The 18,489-nt window shown below is 37.1% G+C and overlaps 3 protein-coding genes across 3 annotated transcripts in view; 1 reads left to right on the forward strand and 2 right to left on the reverse strand.

The window, feature by feature from the left end:
- Positions 1 to 7,348: 7,348 nt before the first annotated feature.
- On the reverse strand, positions 7,349 to 9,205 carry Trmt61 (tRNA methyltransferase 61). The gene is made up of 4 exons (XM_028321741.1): positions 8,965 to 9,205; positions 8,504 to 8,660; positions 7,957 to 8,099; positions 7,349 to 7,486 (listed from the first exon to the last, which is right to left on the reverse strand). The coding sequence occupies exons 1-4, from the start codon at positions 9,157 to 9,159 to the stop codon at positions 7,349 to 7,351; spliced, it is 633 nt and encodes a 210-aa protein (XP_028177542.1). The 5' UTR covers positions 9,160 to 9,205.
- Positions 9,206 to 9,532: 327 nt separating this feature from the next.
- Positions 9,533 to 12,834, forward strand: MED24 (mediator complex subunit 24). The gene has a single exon (XM_028321740.1). The coding sequence runs from the start codon at positions 9,721 to 9,723 to the stop codon at positions 12,664 to 12,666; it is 2,946 nt and encodes a 981-aa protein (XP_028177541.1). The 5' UTR covers positions 9,533 to 9,720; the 3' UTR covers positions 12,667 to 12,834.
- A 1,251-nt stretch (positions 12,835 to 14,085) lies between these two features.
- Positions 14,086 to 18,489, reverse strand: part of LOC114365211 (neuronal PAS domain-containing protein 4B) — a 45,567-nt gene continuing 41,163 nt past the window's right edge. Inside the window, exons 9-11 of the mRNA XM_028321745.1 lie at positions 15,485 to 15,808; positions 14,669 to 15,285; positions 14,086 to 14,357 (exon numbers count right to left, since the gene is read on the reverse strand). Coding sequence (XP_028177546.1) covers positions 14,311 to 14,357; positions 14,669 to 15,285; positions 15,485 to 15,808 — 988 coding nt within the window. The 3' untranslated portion in view covers positions 14,086 to 14,310. The remainder of the gene's footprint in view (positions 14,358 to 14,668; positions 15,286 to 15,484; positions 15,809 to 18,489) is intronic.

Here is an 18,489-nt window from a genome sequence, read left to right on the forward strand (position 1 = left end):
CATTTTTCGAAAATCGAATCAGTCCGAATAGAATGTCAGATTTTGCCACTTGTCTAGGGGGCGGTTCTATATTGGCTCACATAAAATTCTAAATCCTATTCTTTGTCTTACTACCGATTTGTGTTCATAATAATCTCTCTTCATAATTTTATTTTTCATACTTTTTTTATTCATACATTTTTATTACTACCATCGGAGCTCATAACAGTTAGTAATCATAATTTTTTTATCAATACTGTTACTGCCAAGAACCATTTAAAATACATAATTTTTATTTTCAGATCTTTTTTCTTCATAACTTCTTCATAATTCATTGATCATATTGTTTTAATTAATAATGTTGTTACTAAGAACATACTTCAACTCATAATGTTCAGAATAATTTACTTTATAACAGACATACCCGTATCTTTAAAAAAATCATATATAATTTAATAAAGTAAATAAGCATGCAGAGCATGCAGCATGAAAGCAAGCATGCAGCATGCATTGGTATCTCCTCGTCTCCGGCGCTGCGGGATGTGCAGCCCTTCCGCCCTTGCGTAACGAGGCTCAGGCGCCCACGCTTGCTTCCGCAGCTTCGGCTTTTTGGATCACCATCGGCGCCTCGGCGACCAGCCTCAGCCGCTCCAGCTCACCCGGGCGCCTGAGCCTCGTTACAGCGGGCGAGGGCTGCCCTCCCTCCGCGCCTCCGGCTTTTAAATTACACTCTAGGGGTAGGGCAGACAAGACTACATGGAGTCGGTTTTGCAGCGATTCGTTTCTGTCACGTTAGTTTTGTGGCACAAAATATTGCCTGTTTTGGACCATTTCCATTAATTTAATGTTAAAATACGATTTAATACGAATGTAGACATCATGATTTTCAATAATATGGATAAATACACTTATGAGTAATAAATTTATGAAAACAATTATTAGGATACATCACATTTATGAATATTATAGTTATTTATTCGAATGATTATGAGTTTCGATCATTAGTATAGAAAAATATATGAAAACAAATATTAGTAAAAACTAAGTGTATGATTAGTGATATTATGAATATCAATTATTATGTTTTAAATATGTAGGTTTTAAATTTTTTATGAAGAATGATCATTATGGTATCAAATTGTATGAGAAATATTTTCGGACCTCCAATGATAGGAATTGAAAAGTTATGTAAGAAAATGCGCTACCCTAGGTGGCAGATCGATTCGGGCGATTTCGGTTGCCATCGTGAGTGTGTGATTGAATAGCGAAAATTAAATAAGTTTAATTGCTGCATAATCTGACTGAACTGCATCTTGACATTAGAGGGCTGCGTGTGAGTTTACATCAAACGCGCTCACTAGTGAAAAATGTACAAAAATTTAAGTTTTTGAAAGTTTCCCTCTAGGGGCGCTGTACAATCCATCATACATTTAATGTCATTTTTTGATGCTCTCACTGTGAGCGCGTTTGAAAAAAAACTCACACTCAGCCCTCAAACCATCAGTAATCAAAGTGATCAAAGGCGATTTCACCTATTTTATTTGGCAATATTTCGACTTAACAGATGTTTACTATTTATCTATTCATCATTAGAGTGAATAACCTAGAAAAAGAAATTAGTTTTTTTAAAGGCCTTAATAATGGCTTTTTGTAACTTTTTGGACTTTAAATAAAAGCCGTCATTATATTATGCCATTTTATTGATGTTTACCTCAAAGATTTAATGTATTTCATTTTATTAATAGGAAATTGTCGTCGTTTTTTAATATCCGGTATCCGGCCGGATAGTGAGTTACTATCCGGTATCCGGCCGGATAGTAAATTTAGGCCGGATATCCGGCCTACCGGATAGTTACCGGATATCCGTTTCATCTCTAATAAATAGTCAAGTACCAAATCAAATACAAAATTTTGCTTAATTTGTGACTAGATGTCGCGGTATAAAAATGCCTGAATTACATTTTACTTTGGATTTGTAAATAAAATTGTATGTATATCGCTTACTACTCAGATTTACACTGTACCATAAAGACAGAGGCGCGTGTCCATCCAAGTGGTCGCGCGCGTCGATAATGTTGTCAACTGTCGCGCGCGCATGATCTATGACGAGAACACACATTCGAGATCTCAAATCGCTACTTACTTGTGTTAAGCCACTGGATTTAATACATTTTACACTGTGGCAAACTTTACTGTTTTTATAAGATGATGTATTCGCGATTTCTACCTAGGTACTATGGATGGATGGATGTTTGTTACTCTTATTAAATGGATTTTGAAACATAATGCTATTATTATTTGTACACTAGATTTACTAAAATAACATATTATATGCTGTTAATTATAACAATATTGAGTTGATTGACCAAATTGTAACAAATAAGTCAAATCGTTTTTTTCTGAGACAAACTGAATTTTATAAGCTCAAAATTTTGTCATAATATTAAAACCTAAAAATTGTTATGCTAAACACAAGGAGGATGTCATAATGTCATAGATACTTATTAGGAGTTAACTGTAAAGTTCGATAAGTACTAACTGCCAAAACATCCAAACCTCAACACCATAGCTAACGAACGTAATCGCACAATTTCATAGTTCAATAGCATTATTTATTACACGTCAGCCTCGTCCAAATATGTCCTATTAATAAATGGACTCCATACACCACGTCCCGACCGGCCACAATGCGTGTAACAAATGTATGAGAAATGCACTCTTTTTGTCCACACTTTGAAACTAACGCTCCATTGTGGATGTATGGAATGTGTGAGGAGATTAATATCATACATAATGTTTATGTAGTGTTCAGTGTTTTTATGTACACAATATGATGTCCTGAATGGTTTAGTGCCGCGGTGAATGGCACTGAACGAGTGTAAAGAGAGTTCCAGGTTCGATTATAACGGTATATTTTTAGTGATACTAGTGAATCGATAGTGGCTAGCCACTTACTCAATGAAGTCACCTCGTGGTTGCTTATGAGACGAACTTGATAAGATCATAGCAAGAAAATTAAGCCTGGGCTGCACCATCTTACTTTAATGGTGTGTCCACACTGGGCAAACGGACTCGCGCGGCAAACTCGACATCCTGCTCACTCAAGAGCAGGGTGAGCAGGATGACCAGCGTGCCGCGCGAGCCCGTGCGCCCAATGTGGACGCACTATAACTACAACAAACGTGAAAAGTCTGCCAAACTCTATAAAAAACAAAGGATATTGTTAAAGTTATGGTTAAAATCAAGTTGATGCAACATGATTTTAACTGTGTATTTTAGGACCAATATTTAAGATCACATTTCTGTAAAAAAACTGAAACGTCCTAGCAGCTGATTGAGAATCCCTAAAACATTGTTAGGTAACCTCGTAAAAACATTTCAAGAAAGGAAAGTGCTTTAAGAGTGCTCGAAAGGTCAAGACTAAATAAATTGTTGTCTATCATCCATCCTGACGCGATTTACGTAACAAACCCTGAAGCCACATTTTTCAAATCCCACAAATATGTAAACGTAATTTGACGCGGTACGAACTGTGTTTAGCATTAAAGTTTTGACACGCGCAACTTTCTACGTCATGCAACGCTAATGGGACAAAGGGCAGCCATTCTTCATGGGGTGATAGTGTCTCTTGAGACAGGCAAGTAAAGCGTATTCAGCAAGGACCACCGGGCCCGCCAGATAGAGTGTGACGTCCTACATTTGTTACTGTTTTAACTGCGGTGATTATGAGGCAGTGCACTTATAAATGCGGTCTAAGCTAGTCCATGTTGCATACACACATATCTACCTATTACTTGCAAAGTTAAATAGCATGAAAAGCTAGTTTTTATCAACTCTTACTTAGCCCGGCGGATAAACGCGACTCCGCACCAATATTTATTATATAAAAATTGTATGAAGCCGAGCGTGCCACTTTTTAAACGTCATTAGTGTCATTTTAGCGAATTTTAGTGATTGCCGCAACGTAAAAGTAATCGTATCATCGTACTGCATTCGCAAAGTCATCGAAAGATATCGTGTGACTCGATTCGAAAATTAATTAATTCGGATAAAACTGATAATTTGTTAAATACAAAACCAAAAACATCTTTATTTACTTTTTTAAAATAAAGTAATTCTTACAATTCGTCAAATCTCGTTATTTTTTTTACCCTACCAGCGTTTCAAGACATAAATTTGTCAAGTGCATGAATACATGGATCAGTGTGTGTCTTATTGTTATGAGTAAGTACGGTTCCTTGGGATCGGTATGAGTGCACCACATACAGGGACCATGGTTTTATCTCTTAAGAGTACATCGCAGGATATGTATTAAAAACAATGCTACTTTATACTTCTTCTACTGCTACTTTATTCTAATTAATTATTTGCTACTTGTGCTGTTAATTACAATTCTCAATCCGTAAATAATATCTTCTTTTTACCGTGTTCGTACTACTGTTCTCGTAAAATCATCGTAACCGATTGTTGTAATCGGATTACATGAACATCACTCGACCATGTATGTCCATTTGGACATATCGGAATGGCACGCTTTGACGATCAACTTGCTGTATCTACTCTAATCCATATCTGTGATCAATCCCTAATTTTTAAGTGACCCTATGGTAATACATAACAAACATTTTGTTCTTATTGGGGTCACTTAAAAATCGGGGATTGATGGTAGAAACAGGCATTAAACCTTTAAACTTTAGATATTCCCTTATTCTCACTGGTGTGGAAACAACTAAGATTCTGTAAGTAAGCCTCTTACGAGTGAAGTCGACCCAGATGCCTACACTACGTATGACAATAAAATTAGGTCCTATGGGTCCTATAGGTTGTTCTTCAGAAACTTTTTAAAGCCTGATATTTATCCAACCAAATTTCCAAATGGAAGCTGTAGATATGAACCCGGCTTATTCACGTAACTGAATAGGGAATGGAAAATCGGTGAGTATCGTAGCTTACCCATCACGAGGCAAATTATAGGAGTACAGTGTAAGAATTGTGAGCAAATTACAACCTTCTGAAATAGCAGCAGTACCTACTTTTCAATCACAGCTAAATGTTCTTCGTTACTCAACGGCTTAGCCATTTGAGACTTTGACACACAAAGATTAGATCTCCTAATTAATTCCGTAACGTCAGCGACACAAACGACTACAATAGGGCTCTTAGTCCCAGGGTACACCGTTTGTCGCCGTTCGATTAGATGGGTATCACCACTTAGTTATAACGTAGTTACTAATTAGCCAAATGGACAGGGTTGTCGCGTTTTAGGCCCAGAACAGACGGTGAAACGCAACTGCAACGAAACTGCAACTGCTAGTTACTTTTGAGTTGCATCTAAGTTTCTGCCATAGCGTCCGTTGAGAGACCACACATGACGCGACCAGTTTGAAACTTTCAGTTTCAGTTTCATTCATGAGAATAATCAGAAAGTTGCAGTTTCGTCGCAGTTGCGTTTCACCGTCTGTTCTGGGCCTTAGTCATATTTTATGTTCGACTGTATGTTTTTTTTTCTATGTATGTTCACCGATTACTCCGTCAATTGTGGAACGATTTTCAAAATTCTTTTTTTGTTCGATAGGGTACACTTCTGAGGTGGTCCCATTGTCACCAAGTCAGGATCTGATGATGGGATCCTAGGGAAATCGACTGCAACCCTCAAATTTTATAGGCACGTATATCGTTTTTCAAACATTTTCTTAAGTTATTCAAGTATTTGCTCATGGAAATCATCATCTCAAATTCATGAGCTGATGATAGAAAGTAAAACTCCTTAATGCTTAAGAGTTGGAGGATAATTCTTTTAATTTTATAGATAAGTATAGTTTCTAAAGTTATTCAAGTGTTTGCATCAGATAGCCATCATCTCATCACGATGAACTGGTCATGGTAGGTACAACTCCTTAACGCTTAGGAGTTGGAGGATAATTCTTTAAATATTATAGGTACAAATAGCCTAACAGTCGTATTCTTTCATGTTTTTAAGGTGGGCTGACGGTTTAAGGTCTTTTTAGGTTGTCGATATGGTAACCTGTATTTTGTAGGGAATATTATTTTTCACTTGACATTAAGAATATACTGCCTACCTTCAGTGGTAACACCAAGGTAATAATTAGTTAACTAAAAAGCAAGAAATAAGTTAATTTTTATAAGTCGGTGCAGGCAAACTTCACACGTTTCATAATCTTGGCACCGACTCCAAAAGTATCAATCATGGTATACATAAATATTAATTCGTCCTAATAAATAAGTAATTAGTGATTATTTTTCTACTTTTTAGTGTATGTTTTTTGGAGTCGGTTTTATTTTTTTTTAGGTATCAACTGTCCACGGCCGGAATATAATCTGGAATGACTCAGTCACCAAATGTTAATGACGATATTCGTTCTTCAAGGAAGATAATGTCATGAATAAGATAGTGCTCTAATTTTCTGTTCAAGAGATATGTAAAGTCCATGCTAATAAGTAAAAAACTCCATAAAAGTAAACTAAAAATAATTTAGATGAATGATAAAAAATACATAACAATGGCTAAGGAAAGAATTCTGGGTAGCACAATACACCAATATTTGACAACCTTACACAATACGCAGCGCTTTCAAATCGATGAATCGATTCCAACGTGTTATCTAGTTAGCCACAGATTAATGAATAGAATCGGATAACTTACAAGTGCATCTGAATAATCGACACCAGCGATCAGATCGTTATCGATCGATTTATAAGGATCTATCGAGTTTCCTGCTTTGTGCGCAAACGAATGGTTATCGGGCGAGCATTTATAAACGCGGTTTGTTTTAGCACAATGAGAGAGAACCGGGCTAATGTTAATGGCCTTTGGGGACAGCCAATGAAATCGAATATTTTATAACTATTTCCTATTAAACCTTGTATCTTGTACTGGAGTAATTGTAGGACTTGACTCGTTTTCTAGGACTTGACCATGCATGCTACTTAGTTAAGTAGGTATATGTTTATGTAGGTAATGTAATAAATGCCTTTGGTATCTTTTACCTACCTACTGACCACGAACCACGTTAAACAAATATTAACCACGCCAGAATGTGGAACAAAGATTGAAAATACGGGAGAGCGGCGCTTAGTGGACACCTAGGGCATTCAAGGCAAGATTGAATAGGAACTTACTGGAGCCTGGACTGCCTGAACTGCATCTACATTTAACAGTAGGAACTATTGTTACACACATACCTATCATACAAGAATATTACTAATAATAAAAAATTGTAGTCTCTATTCTCCAAACTGCTTGAAGAACAAAGCTCGCAAAAATAAAAAAATACCAACCGAATTGAGAACCCCTTCCTTTTTTTGAAGTCGGTTAAAAAATAAGTGAATAGAATACACTCTAGTTTAGTCACTTACCTCCGTCCTTCATAGCGGCCACGGCATGCGGCACCCCGCTCCAAGGGCTCGGCAGGTCCAGGAAGACGGCATCAGCCTTGCCTTTGAGCTCCTCGCCGAAACCCTCGGCCAGGACATCTCTGTGCTGCGCCTGAGACGAAATATCTAGTTTTATTCATAATTGTCCGCAGAATCGCCAAAATCAAGTGGCAGTGGGCCGGGCACATAGCTAGCAGAGCTGATGACCGCTGGGGCAGAAAAGTTCTCGAGTGGCGGTCACGAGCCGGAAGACGTAGTGTATAGGCACGCCTCCCACTAGGTGGATCGACGATCTGGTGAAGGTCGCGGGAGGTGCCTGGATGCGGGCGGCGCAGGACCGGTCTTTGTGAAAATCCTTTGGGGAGGGGTCTTTGTTCAGCAGTGGACGTCATTCAGCTAATGGGTATAAGGGTACAAAAAGTGGATACATTTTATCCAAAATATATTATACAAAAAGCTGTCCTGAGATATGAAGGGTTTAGAAAAGTTATTTCAATTTTTTTTTTGCTGACTTAAACATGAACACAATTACATTTTTTTGTTTAATTTAAGTAAATAATGATGGTAGGTTTTACTACTCACAGTAACAAACTCAGCTATCCCGTGGGCCTCAAACTCTTCTCTGGCTAATTTGGCCCTGTGCTCATGGAAGTCGAAGGTGTAGATGTGCCCATGAGGCCTCACTCGACGGATGAGGGCATGAGTCAGTGACCCACTTCCAGTACCTAGGAAGAATTAAAATAAATTAAACCTTAATAATAATTAATTTAATTTATAAAAAATATTGGCCGCTGGCGCTGGCCAGGAATTATCTTTCAATCAGCCTAAAAAATTATGAACTTATTAAAACAAATTATAACTATTTTATTGAATATTTAATTGGATTTAAAGTAGGTAGTCCAATTAAATATTTGTTCATCCCATACCTAGCTTTTGACTTTTAAGGTACACTTGTATAGTGACGGAGGCAACTTTTCCTTATAAACAATGTATGCAACTCAATTGAAACTAGTAAATAGTAATTTCAGGTTCCTCAAAATCCAGGTATTAGAACATAATTAGATTTAGTTAACCAATAAAAACTGTATGTTGAATTAATGTTATATAAATTATAACATAAAGTACTTACCTGCTTCAATAACCACACTCCCCGGCACCAAGTCAAGTTGCAACATGATCATACTGATGTCCGGAGTGTAGATAATCTGTGTCCGATGGGGCAGCGTCAGAGACCACAGCTCTGGAGTAGGCTGCAGTACATGGCCCCAGCCTTTAGATAGTTCCACCTATTTGAAAGATACTTTTTAGTGACGGTGATGGTTATCTGTGGTGTGGACTTTACGTTTGAAATTAAAAAAAAAGTTATTGAAACTTAATAAAAAAGAGTTAAATCTCAGATCATGCATGAGTATCATAATATTAAATTATGCTCTTTTTGAGAATTTATTTCTAAAATTGATACCATAACATAACCTATCAACTTAAATGTTTTATCAAAAACTATACATTTCTTGAATGAAACTTTAGCGAAGTTAATTATACAGGTAATTCAATGTTTATTAGTTTAATAAATTATGGAAAATAGCTTACCCGACTACCATATTCAGCTCCAATTAGATTCCTAACCTTCAAGGCACCAAAAGGTGTTTGAAAAACATTATCTACCATTTCACCTTTTTTATTTTTTATTTCACGACACACATCTATAGCGTATAAATTGTTACTTAGGTATAAAATAACTGTATCACCCTCATCTATTTTATCTTTATAATTTTTGAAACTCATTTTGAAATAGCTACTTGTTCAAAAGTTTGTAAACAAACATGCGGTGCGGGGCGGGCGGAGCAGTTTGACGTTTACGTTTCGTTTCTCATAATGTAATTAAATAAATTATGTTAAATTGTTATTAGATATTATGTTTCTATTCTAATACAAATTAATTAAATGCAATACCTACTTGATTTGATTAATCATTACCCTTTTTTACTTTAAAAATTGACACTTAGTTTTGGTGATTACGTAAAACGAAACAAGGCAAAGCAGCTTCGCTTTGTTTTCTATTTCAGTTTGTAATGTCTTTCATTGGTTCCTTTTGTGGTTGCTTTTGTATTGGCCAATCGTATTAGCCCATTTTTGACAGCTGTTTGACAACCGTAAACGAAAACAAATCGTTGTCGTCATCAAATTGCATTGCTTGCTTTGCGGTAATTTTTCGTAAAAATCAGAATTTTGATAGAAATAAAAAATGAATAAACGAAGTACATGTGCAGCAAAATATAACTTACGATGAACCTTTCTAAATCAAGTGACGAAAACTATAATTAACTATAAGGTGTGCAAGTGAAAATGGTGAAAATGGATGCTTCAAAAATAACAAGTAAAACTAGCTCCCTGAAGGCGTTAATTCTGAAGGCTTGGAGAGAAAGATGGACGGATATTCAGTGGGGTATCAACATAAAGACGATCCTGCCTAGAGGCGTCAGCGGAGATCTGTATAACCTAGCCGATTGTATACTTCAGCAAGCCATGGTGGGATGCGGTGCGAATCAGCTGGTAATATCATATTTGAAACATTCTCTAGCGTCACACTTGGTCTCATACGCTGCGGTTCTTCAGAGAATCTCCAAATTCGACGCGTTCCACAAACCTCATTGCATTATTGCTTTATTGGAATTCCTTGAGGGATTCCTCGACAGTGTTACATGTAGAGGCAAAATGGAGGAAGAAGTGCTCGCTTACTCCGTGTCTTCAATCATTCTATGGCTTCTGCAAGTATACCATTACTCACTCAGCAAGTACCCATCATCAAACCCAATCCAGAGTCAGGAACTACTAGAGAAGTCTACCTCATTACTCAACTCTATTGTTAACACTGACTTCCTACTGGCAATGTTTTATTTAGCTAAGCAAAATGACCCTGATGAGTACAATGAGGTTACCAAGAAGTGCCAAGAGATCACCACTTACATGATGATGAATACTCAGTTCAAAGCTCCGGTGACTATTCATGAAACGTTGCAGAAGATTTGCAATATGGACATCGATAAAATTGCACCGTTAAACAATAAGCCGGAGAATGTAGCTCATTGTCTACAGGCGTTGGTTGCTATAAATGTTTTAGCGAATCCGAGTGCTGATTTGCAACAACTTTCAAGTCAATTGATGATGGTGCAAAGAATCAAAGGCTATTCTCTTGCTCGACTCTATTGTGAATTGATCAGGGCATGTTTCATCTCCCTTAACGACTCCAGTAAGGATGCGTCCAAGCAAGCACTTTGGGCTGCGTTCACTTTTCTCAAAATACCGCAAGTCATGCACTACCTGCATAACACATCTGGATCTACAAGCAAAGAAAGCGAATATTCCGTGGAACTGGTTGAAGCATTTGAAATGCTGCTTCAATCTACCCCATTACTAGATGTGGTTGATACAAAAAATTCTTGCAATAGCATTATATCACTGATTGAGCCTTTAGTAAAATTGAATATACTATCTGAAACACATCTGTCTTATTTTAACCAGAAAAGGGAGAGCAAAGATGTGAAGCTTCAAAAGTTGGAGCCTACTGGCTTACAAGGTTCAGTGCCTACTTTTATAACAAGAGCAGAGCCAACATTGACTGGTATCCTGAAGACCATGGGAGGTGACTTCTACAAGACCCAAGAGTCGCTGTACACAATGCTGTGCCAGATTGTTGGTGGAGCAACATTGGACACCATATTGGCTGTAGCCACCGTGGAAGGAAAACTAAAGCTACTAGTCTCAAGGCTGATAAAGTTTAATGAGTTTGCACTGCACGCTGCCAGCGAAAAAGGTGCCACACAATCCAAGGTATACATTTTTGATATTTCATTCTTGATTCTATGCTCAATAGTTCAGGATTATGGTGCTGATGCAGTTCTGGAAGAAAATGGAGACTCATTCTTTGAACAGTGGATAAGGGAATGTATGGTGCATAAAGGAGTTCACAAATCACCTGAGCAAATCCTGCAGAAGTGTGACCAGCCACTTGTTGATATATTCATTCACCATTTGAGTGCTCCTGATTTTGATTTCAAGAACACTAACTTGAAGCCTCATGATCTAGCTGTAAATGTAAGTGGGGCAGTAAAGGAAATCTTATTTGCTTGGGAACAAGGCTCACTTTCAGCTGCAGATGTTAAGCGTATGTTGGACTCATTGAGGCAGAAAATGGCATCACTGGCTGTCTGTGCCTCAGTATGGTTATGTTCATACATAAATGTTGTTCATCAAGATGCATTCTTAAAACCTATAAACATGGTTCAGCAATTTTTAACTCCTCTAACTGAGGTTGAGTTAGCTCAGATAGACAATTTCAAAGAGAGAGCCACTCTTATGTGCCAGATAATAAGGAAAATGCAGTATGACATCCACCCTACAGTTGTTCCTAAGACAAAAACTGTGGGTCTTTCTAGAAATATTATCTCACGTCAGCCTATTTTGGAGCAGTTGCAAATAGTCTGGGAGGATATCAAAACTAGAGGTTACCTGCATATTGATGCTACTCATGTTATTGAAAGTTTACTGAACACAACTGGTGCTGTTTGGTTTGTCACATACTTGGTCAAAGAGACACTCAAATTCAGATACCAAGAAGACCTGGACAGATCTGTGGATATTGTTCTGGCTATGTTTCACTTGGATATAGAGAAGTGCACTGAAGCTTTGTTATTACATGTTCTGCCTCAATATTTGTACAATGCAAAATTATGTGAGGAGTTGGTGGAGCCTCAGTCAGCCATATTGGCTAAATTAGCAGTATATTGCCTGTATGCAGCTCTTGAGCAAAGCAATTGGAATAACAAAGGGCACAATGCTCGGAAACGTCGCCATGATGACTCAGAGGATTTGGATAGTATGTGCTCATCAAACAAAGTCAGAAGACTGAATGACAATACATCTGATAGCAACAGTATGTACTATTCTCAGGGTTCTGTTTCTGGTGTGGTATTGAAGGAACCACTGCAGTCTGCTTTGGAGTCTTTGTTCAAGTCCTTCTCGCAACTGGCTGGAAAGAATGGTGAGGTGACTCCACAAACTCATTTTATTTTGGAATTCCTGGTATATGTTGTGCAGTGTGGCCAAGATAGAGCTCAAATTATTCTCCAGAAGATGCCCAGTGAACTTGTTCCTACACTGATAAAGGCATTACCTGACAGCTTTAGTATTAGCCTAATACTTAGACTGTATGATTTATCCACTGCCTATGGTAGAAAAGATACAGCTAGAGACTTATGTTTGTTGAGAAATATGAGGTTGAGACCTGATTAATAATTATCAGGAAATTGCTTACATTTGTTATAACTAATGACATAATTATAATTTTATAAAATTGTTCTAAATTTCTTTAGGTAGACAACATTTTGTATTTTTAGACATGATTTCTCAGAATTAGAATAAGAATAATTAGTGAATGATTTAAAGATTTGTTCTAAGATTAAGGAATTTTGAAATAAATTAATTATTTCAACTACACACTTTTTTATTGCTCTTATTATAACTTCTATAGAGGTTTGAAATAAATTGGACACAAATATTTTCCATTAATATCTTTACTTTTCAAAACTGAATCAACAAGAGCACAAATTATAAATTAATACTAATAATATTTCTAACCATTCAGGAATTCCTGTTTCATATATTACAATAAAATAAAATTATTTGTACAATTGTTTACTATTCTAACTTCCATGAAGTAAATTGTTTACAAATTAATAATGAAATATTACTTACATAATCACTTCAGACTTACTTAACACTGGACGGAAAAGTTCCAAGTAGGTATACAATTATTTGAAAATACTGGTGTCTGGTATGTGTTTGTTTACATTAAATAATACATTAGGTTTTTTTTATTACAGACAACTACAAATAAAATTAGGTACCTATTCTGAGAGTTATTGTTTTGATGTAGGTACACCATTTCTGCTATACACAGTAAAATAAAAGTAGTAAACTATGTCGCAAGATTTTTATATTTTCGCGCCAAAAAATTGGAAAGGGGAATAATTATGATCACGAAATATTGAAATCACTCCTTTTCTTTTATTTACCTTGGACTTCCAATAAAATGACTTTAAAAGACAATGCCGGAAATTGGCGTCTTTTTTTTTCGCGCGGCCATCGTTTTTTGTTGCAATTTCTTACAAAACTTGCGCGCAAAAAGCAAATCTAGTATGAAAATAATTAAACTTCTAATGCTCGTAACTCAGTTCAGACTGAGTTTAGAGGTATACATGCTGTAGTAAGTTTGGTTTAAAACACTATTTTGAAATCAAAAAACAAAGTTTGGTCGATGGCCGCGCGAAAAAAAAAAAGAAGCCACCTTCCATACAAAATCTGGCATTGCCATTTGTTACATACATAATAATTATGTATTAAAATAAATTTTCTGCTACAGACATTAGCTTTTTCAGTGAAAGATAGACAAAATCGGTCCAGCCGCTTCGGAGATAAGCCGGCATTCGAGCACCATATTACTTTCTTCGTATGAACTTAGTTATTATTTTGACATTGCAAGTAAGTGGACACTCAATTTTAATTCATTTGCAAGTATAGAATATTATACAATACCTGAAGCAACTGATTGTGTGATTTCTTTACGTTCAAACAGTGTAGGTTTAGTTTTAAATATTACTCAAAGCCTAAAACTCTAGTACAAAATTCCTGTTTTATTACCTCATAACTTCGTATACGCAGTAGATCACATTCAATGTGACGCTTCATTGCTTTACCTATCTAACAGTGAACCTAGTTTGTACAATTTGACAATATACAATCTAGCTAATATACAAAACTTATCAACACAAAGATCACAGGAGAGTTCCAGAGCTTTTCTATATAAAATAAAATTTATTATTTATAGGGTAACAAATAATTAACTACATTATTCAAAGAAAGTTATTAATATGCTAGTTATAATGCTGGTTTTTTGGCGTCCGGCGAATCTGGGTGCGGACGATCTATAACAATGAGAAAACCATTTAAAATAAGCTCAATACATAATAGGAAAGTTTCTGTTAGTAAGTGGGTAGAAAAAGTTAACGCTCGAGGGAATCAGTTTCATTAGAAAATATTAACAGAATTTTATTTATTACTACTACTGCTACTACTACTCTACGTGCCCCATCTGGTAATCGAACCCAGGACCTCCAAGATACGTTATCAACTTTAACTTTTTGACCACGGGCTTGTCAAATCGACGAGAAGTCACTTGAGGCAGCAAATCAGTATTTTCTAAGAAGGTAGGTAAATATTTACCGACTATACTCACCTATTTGTCTCCTAAGAATATTGTCTGCTTCCCTATTCGCGTTATACGCTGGCGGTGGATTACTGACCCTCATTGGTAAGCTTAATCTATTAGGATTGCAGTTCTCATCAACCGAACTGTCTCCAGCGGCGTACGCCCTCTGACTTCTATTCCACGTCTGCTGGTAGGAACTTTCTGTCGTTACTGTGTTACATCTATTGTTAGTATGAGGAACATATTGCTCTGGTGACCAGTCGAACACAAAGGTGTGACTACAGTTATGAGTGTAAGCTGAGGGAGTTCCAGATGGCGTTGGAGGCGTCGTCGTCACGTACGGACTTAAGTCCTGGTGACAGACGTCAGGGACTTTCTGCAATGCTGATTCCGACCACGTTGGACTTGGATTCCATTGATCAACCATTTCTGTTTCTGTTATGTTGAAGTTCTTGGACCCTGGTCGCCTGCTCGTGATGGACCCAGCTTGGACAGCGACTAACGTGTCTCCAGACGTGACTGTGGAAGGAGTGCAGCGCGGTGACATGTTGGGAACTGGGGTGATGGGTTTCTCGTCGGAATTTTTCGCTTTCCGTTTCGCATTAGGTTGGATTCTCGTATCCTCTATCCGTATATTGTGGTACCTGGAAGAGGAAGCTAAAGTTACACATGCGGTTTTGCTATGATGCTGGCTATCCTGATGTGTATTTTTTCATAAATTCTATGCTCTCGTATAGAGGTAGATAAGCAACTGACTAAATTCTTCGAAATTTAAATCTCAAGTGGAAAAGTGTTATGGTATCTTATCTTTTGTTTATGATAGAAGATTGTTTATATTAATACCTGTTTTCCTGCAATGACACCGAGTAGTCCACTGGTCCGTTGTCGGTCCTTTCATACGCGTAGTGCATCGGAGCTATGTGAGGAGGAACATGTGGAATATGAGGCTGTACTGGGTTGGGCATCATCACTGGCTGGTTCCCGTTGATGCAGACGGGTGGGGTTGTGTACTGCATCGTCGGGGGGTAGACCTGGACGTCTGGGCCTGGGGGTGGCCCGTACATCCTTGAAGCTGCTTCGTAGGCCAGGCCGTAGTGGAGTTTGGACTGGACCGCGTAGTAGTGGTATAGCCAGGGGTTGGCTTTCATGACTGCTGCTTCTTGCTCACTGTTGACAATATTATAAAATTAGACTAATTGTTCCAGTCAACACAATTATAAGTTCTTGCAACTCACGAAGTCTAGTGAGCTTTACTTGTGTGTGTACCTACGTGTACATGCACATAACGATAGTGTCACATATTGTCATTACTATCAAAACTTTTGAAAAACAAACAGTAGCGAGCCACCACACATGTAAAGCTCACTCACCTTCGTGAATTGCAACTATACTTATAAAGGTGGTAGAATACTATCAAATGCTAGATCAACTTTATCTTGATATCACTTTGTTTTCTGAGACACAAAACATTAGTTTCATGGCATACTTAGGTTCTGCTGCAATCGTAACTACTACTACTTTACATTGGTGTGCTGTACCGTGCGTCTCATTTGTTGATTTTTATGCTGATGTGATTTCAAAGCACAATTACGTGTTTTGTAATGAATACAAAATCAATTAAACCATTTTTAATAGGTCATTTCTTACAAGGAAGAATCGGCTGTCATTGTATAATGCAGGTTACATGCTTTGCCCATTAGCATCTGGAATGGGTCCAAAGTAAGTACTAAAGTTTAATGTTTATACTAATGATTTTATCTGCGGACCTGAACATTGGTCAAATTGGTACTTCAGTGTAATGGGAATTGCGGTAATATCTCGCTAGGTAATTTTTATTTAAATGGGTGGTACAGATTTACACAACACACACACGATTTATGTGCTGTCTTCAGAAAAGTCTTTCACCTACTGAGGGCCCTGGGCATATTCAGGGGACTTTTCCTTCATTAAAAAAGTTGTGACAGTAGGTATTTATTTATTTAAAGGCACGACCATAAGGTTATTAAGCAAATTAATTTTAACATTAGGTTCATCGATGAGGCAAGTGTGTACTCGTAAAATATGTAACTGAAGGCGCCTAATTCTTCTTTGCTCATGTGTCATTAGATGATTTAGGTAGGTATATTAAAAGACCCTTAGTCTGTTTCTGTCTATTTATGCATCATCAAACCGCCTTGATATTGTTTAGGTCAAGAGGGCGCGCAATCCGCAATCCTTATCATGTGTTAGTTCCTGCTGAAAACCAGCTTCTCGACATGGCGCTTGTTATGTCGCGAATATTGCTGAGAGCGGACGCCTCTTCAGCATAGCTTGTAAGTTAATGTTATGTGCTGTATTTTTATATGATGATAAAAAAAAATCTATAAAAAAATCCAAAAAAATCCTTAGTACCTTGGTATATTCCTTAAAATTGCCTCTCATTTGTCCCACTCATAGAACAATGGTAGAAACATACAGGTAGCTCAATCAGCAAGATGCCTAGTATAAATTTGTAAGCGTAACCTTTAGCGGCTCGCTGCGAGCAACCTTTAAGATAGTGGATGCAGGGAAATGTCACATAGTTGGACTCGGGCCTGGACCTACATAGGGACGGTCGGCGAGAAAAGTGCTGGGAAAGAAAGTACTAAGTAGAGAAAGCAGTATTATCTTTTTGGTAAAAATAGTTTCTGCATAAATGCTTAAAACTCTAGCGTCTAGCTAGACTGTAGAGTAAGTTGAGTGTATCAAGAGTTGCACCTCACATTAGGCAGTTCGATTTTTTTCTAATTATTTACAAGTTGAAGGCACTTGAAGGTAGCTTATGTCAACTGTGTTATAGTTTGCTCAAATCGTCTAATTAGAATTTAGTTTTTTGTGAAAATCTAATTGTTTGGCGATTCTTTGATTATCTTAAGTACATATTTATTGTACTTGCAAGTTACGAGTACCTAAGTGCACCTAAAATGTATCACTTTTTTAACAATTTACAAAACAATTAACATCTGATAAAATAATAAAAACGAACTACTATGATGAGTGTAATTATGAATGATTCGAGGTCATGTATGTATACGAATGGCATAGATATAACTATATCCATGGCAGGGGCTGCGTAAGCGCATCACTCTTGTCATTAGTGACACAACGACGTTTATCATGTGGATTTAGCTTCGACAACTCACGTACCTACTTACAGACAGTTCTTGTGTTGCAATGTATTTGATTGAAGGTACGATGAGGTTTGATAAACAAGAGTTATTACATTCGCAACCTTTTACTCGTATTTATCAAGTACCTAGTTTTCATTAAGCGTCATGTGTATTTACGGTGTACTCTTTCATTAAAACCTATTAAATTACCATAAACTCCTTGATGCATAAACTGGAGGAAAAAGGAATAGATTTTTCAATAAGTATTAGGCGTTTTCTCCCTTTAGACTTTTCGTAGTCTATAGGATAGGAACATTAGGAATTAGATTATGCTGTCAGAATTATGAGCTTCGTTCGTTTCAGCCGAAAGACGTCCACTGCTGGACACTGAGCTTCACATTATCAAAATTATTAATAATCTTGATTTTTTGAACAATCTTTCAATAACCAAAACCTAGTGCACGCGAGTGTACATCAAGTTTAGATATACGTTGGACGACGACAAATCGTTTTAGCATTCACATTGGGAAAGAGCAGATAGGGGCCGCCTGAATCAAAGGGTAAATGTGTCGCGGTACACTTGACCCGTATGCCGCGGATGTTGCGATAAGGCTTTTAGGGTAATTTAAGACCCACTTGCTAGTTACTTGAATTCGCATTAAAGTATCGTCATCAGGCAAAATGACGACAATCAATTGGAACAAAAACTTAGATAACAAC

Source organism: Ostrinia furnacalis, unplaced genomic scaffold (genome assembly GCF_004193835.3).
Source record: "Ostrinia furnacalis isolate ACB-3 unplaced genomic scaffold, ASM419383v2 OfSCF7574, whole genome shotgun sequence".
NCBI classification, from domain to species: domain Eukaryota; kingdom Metazoa; phylum Arthropoda; class Insecta; order Lepidoptera; family Crambidae; genus Ostrinia; species Ostrinia furnacalis.

Bases quoted from the DNA above. Each gene is read 5' to 3' on its own strand.
- Trmt61 (XM_028321741.1), bottom strand. From the start codon at position 9,159: ATGAGTTTCAAAAATTATAAAGATAAAATAGATGAGGGTGATACAGTT. The intron at 8,661-8,964 runs GTAAGCTATTTT...TCTTTCAAATAG, and splicing joins GAGCTGAATATGGTAGTCGG to GTGGAACTATCTAAAGGCTG. The intron at 8,100-8,503 runs GTAAGTACTTTA...AATTCTTCCTAG, and splicing joins GAGTGTGGTTATTGAAGCAG to GTACTGGAAGTGGGTCACTG.
- MED24 (XM_028321740.1), top strand. From the start codon at position 9,721: ATGGTGAAAATGGATGCTTCAAAAATAACAAGTAAAACTAGCTCCCTG.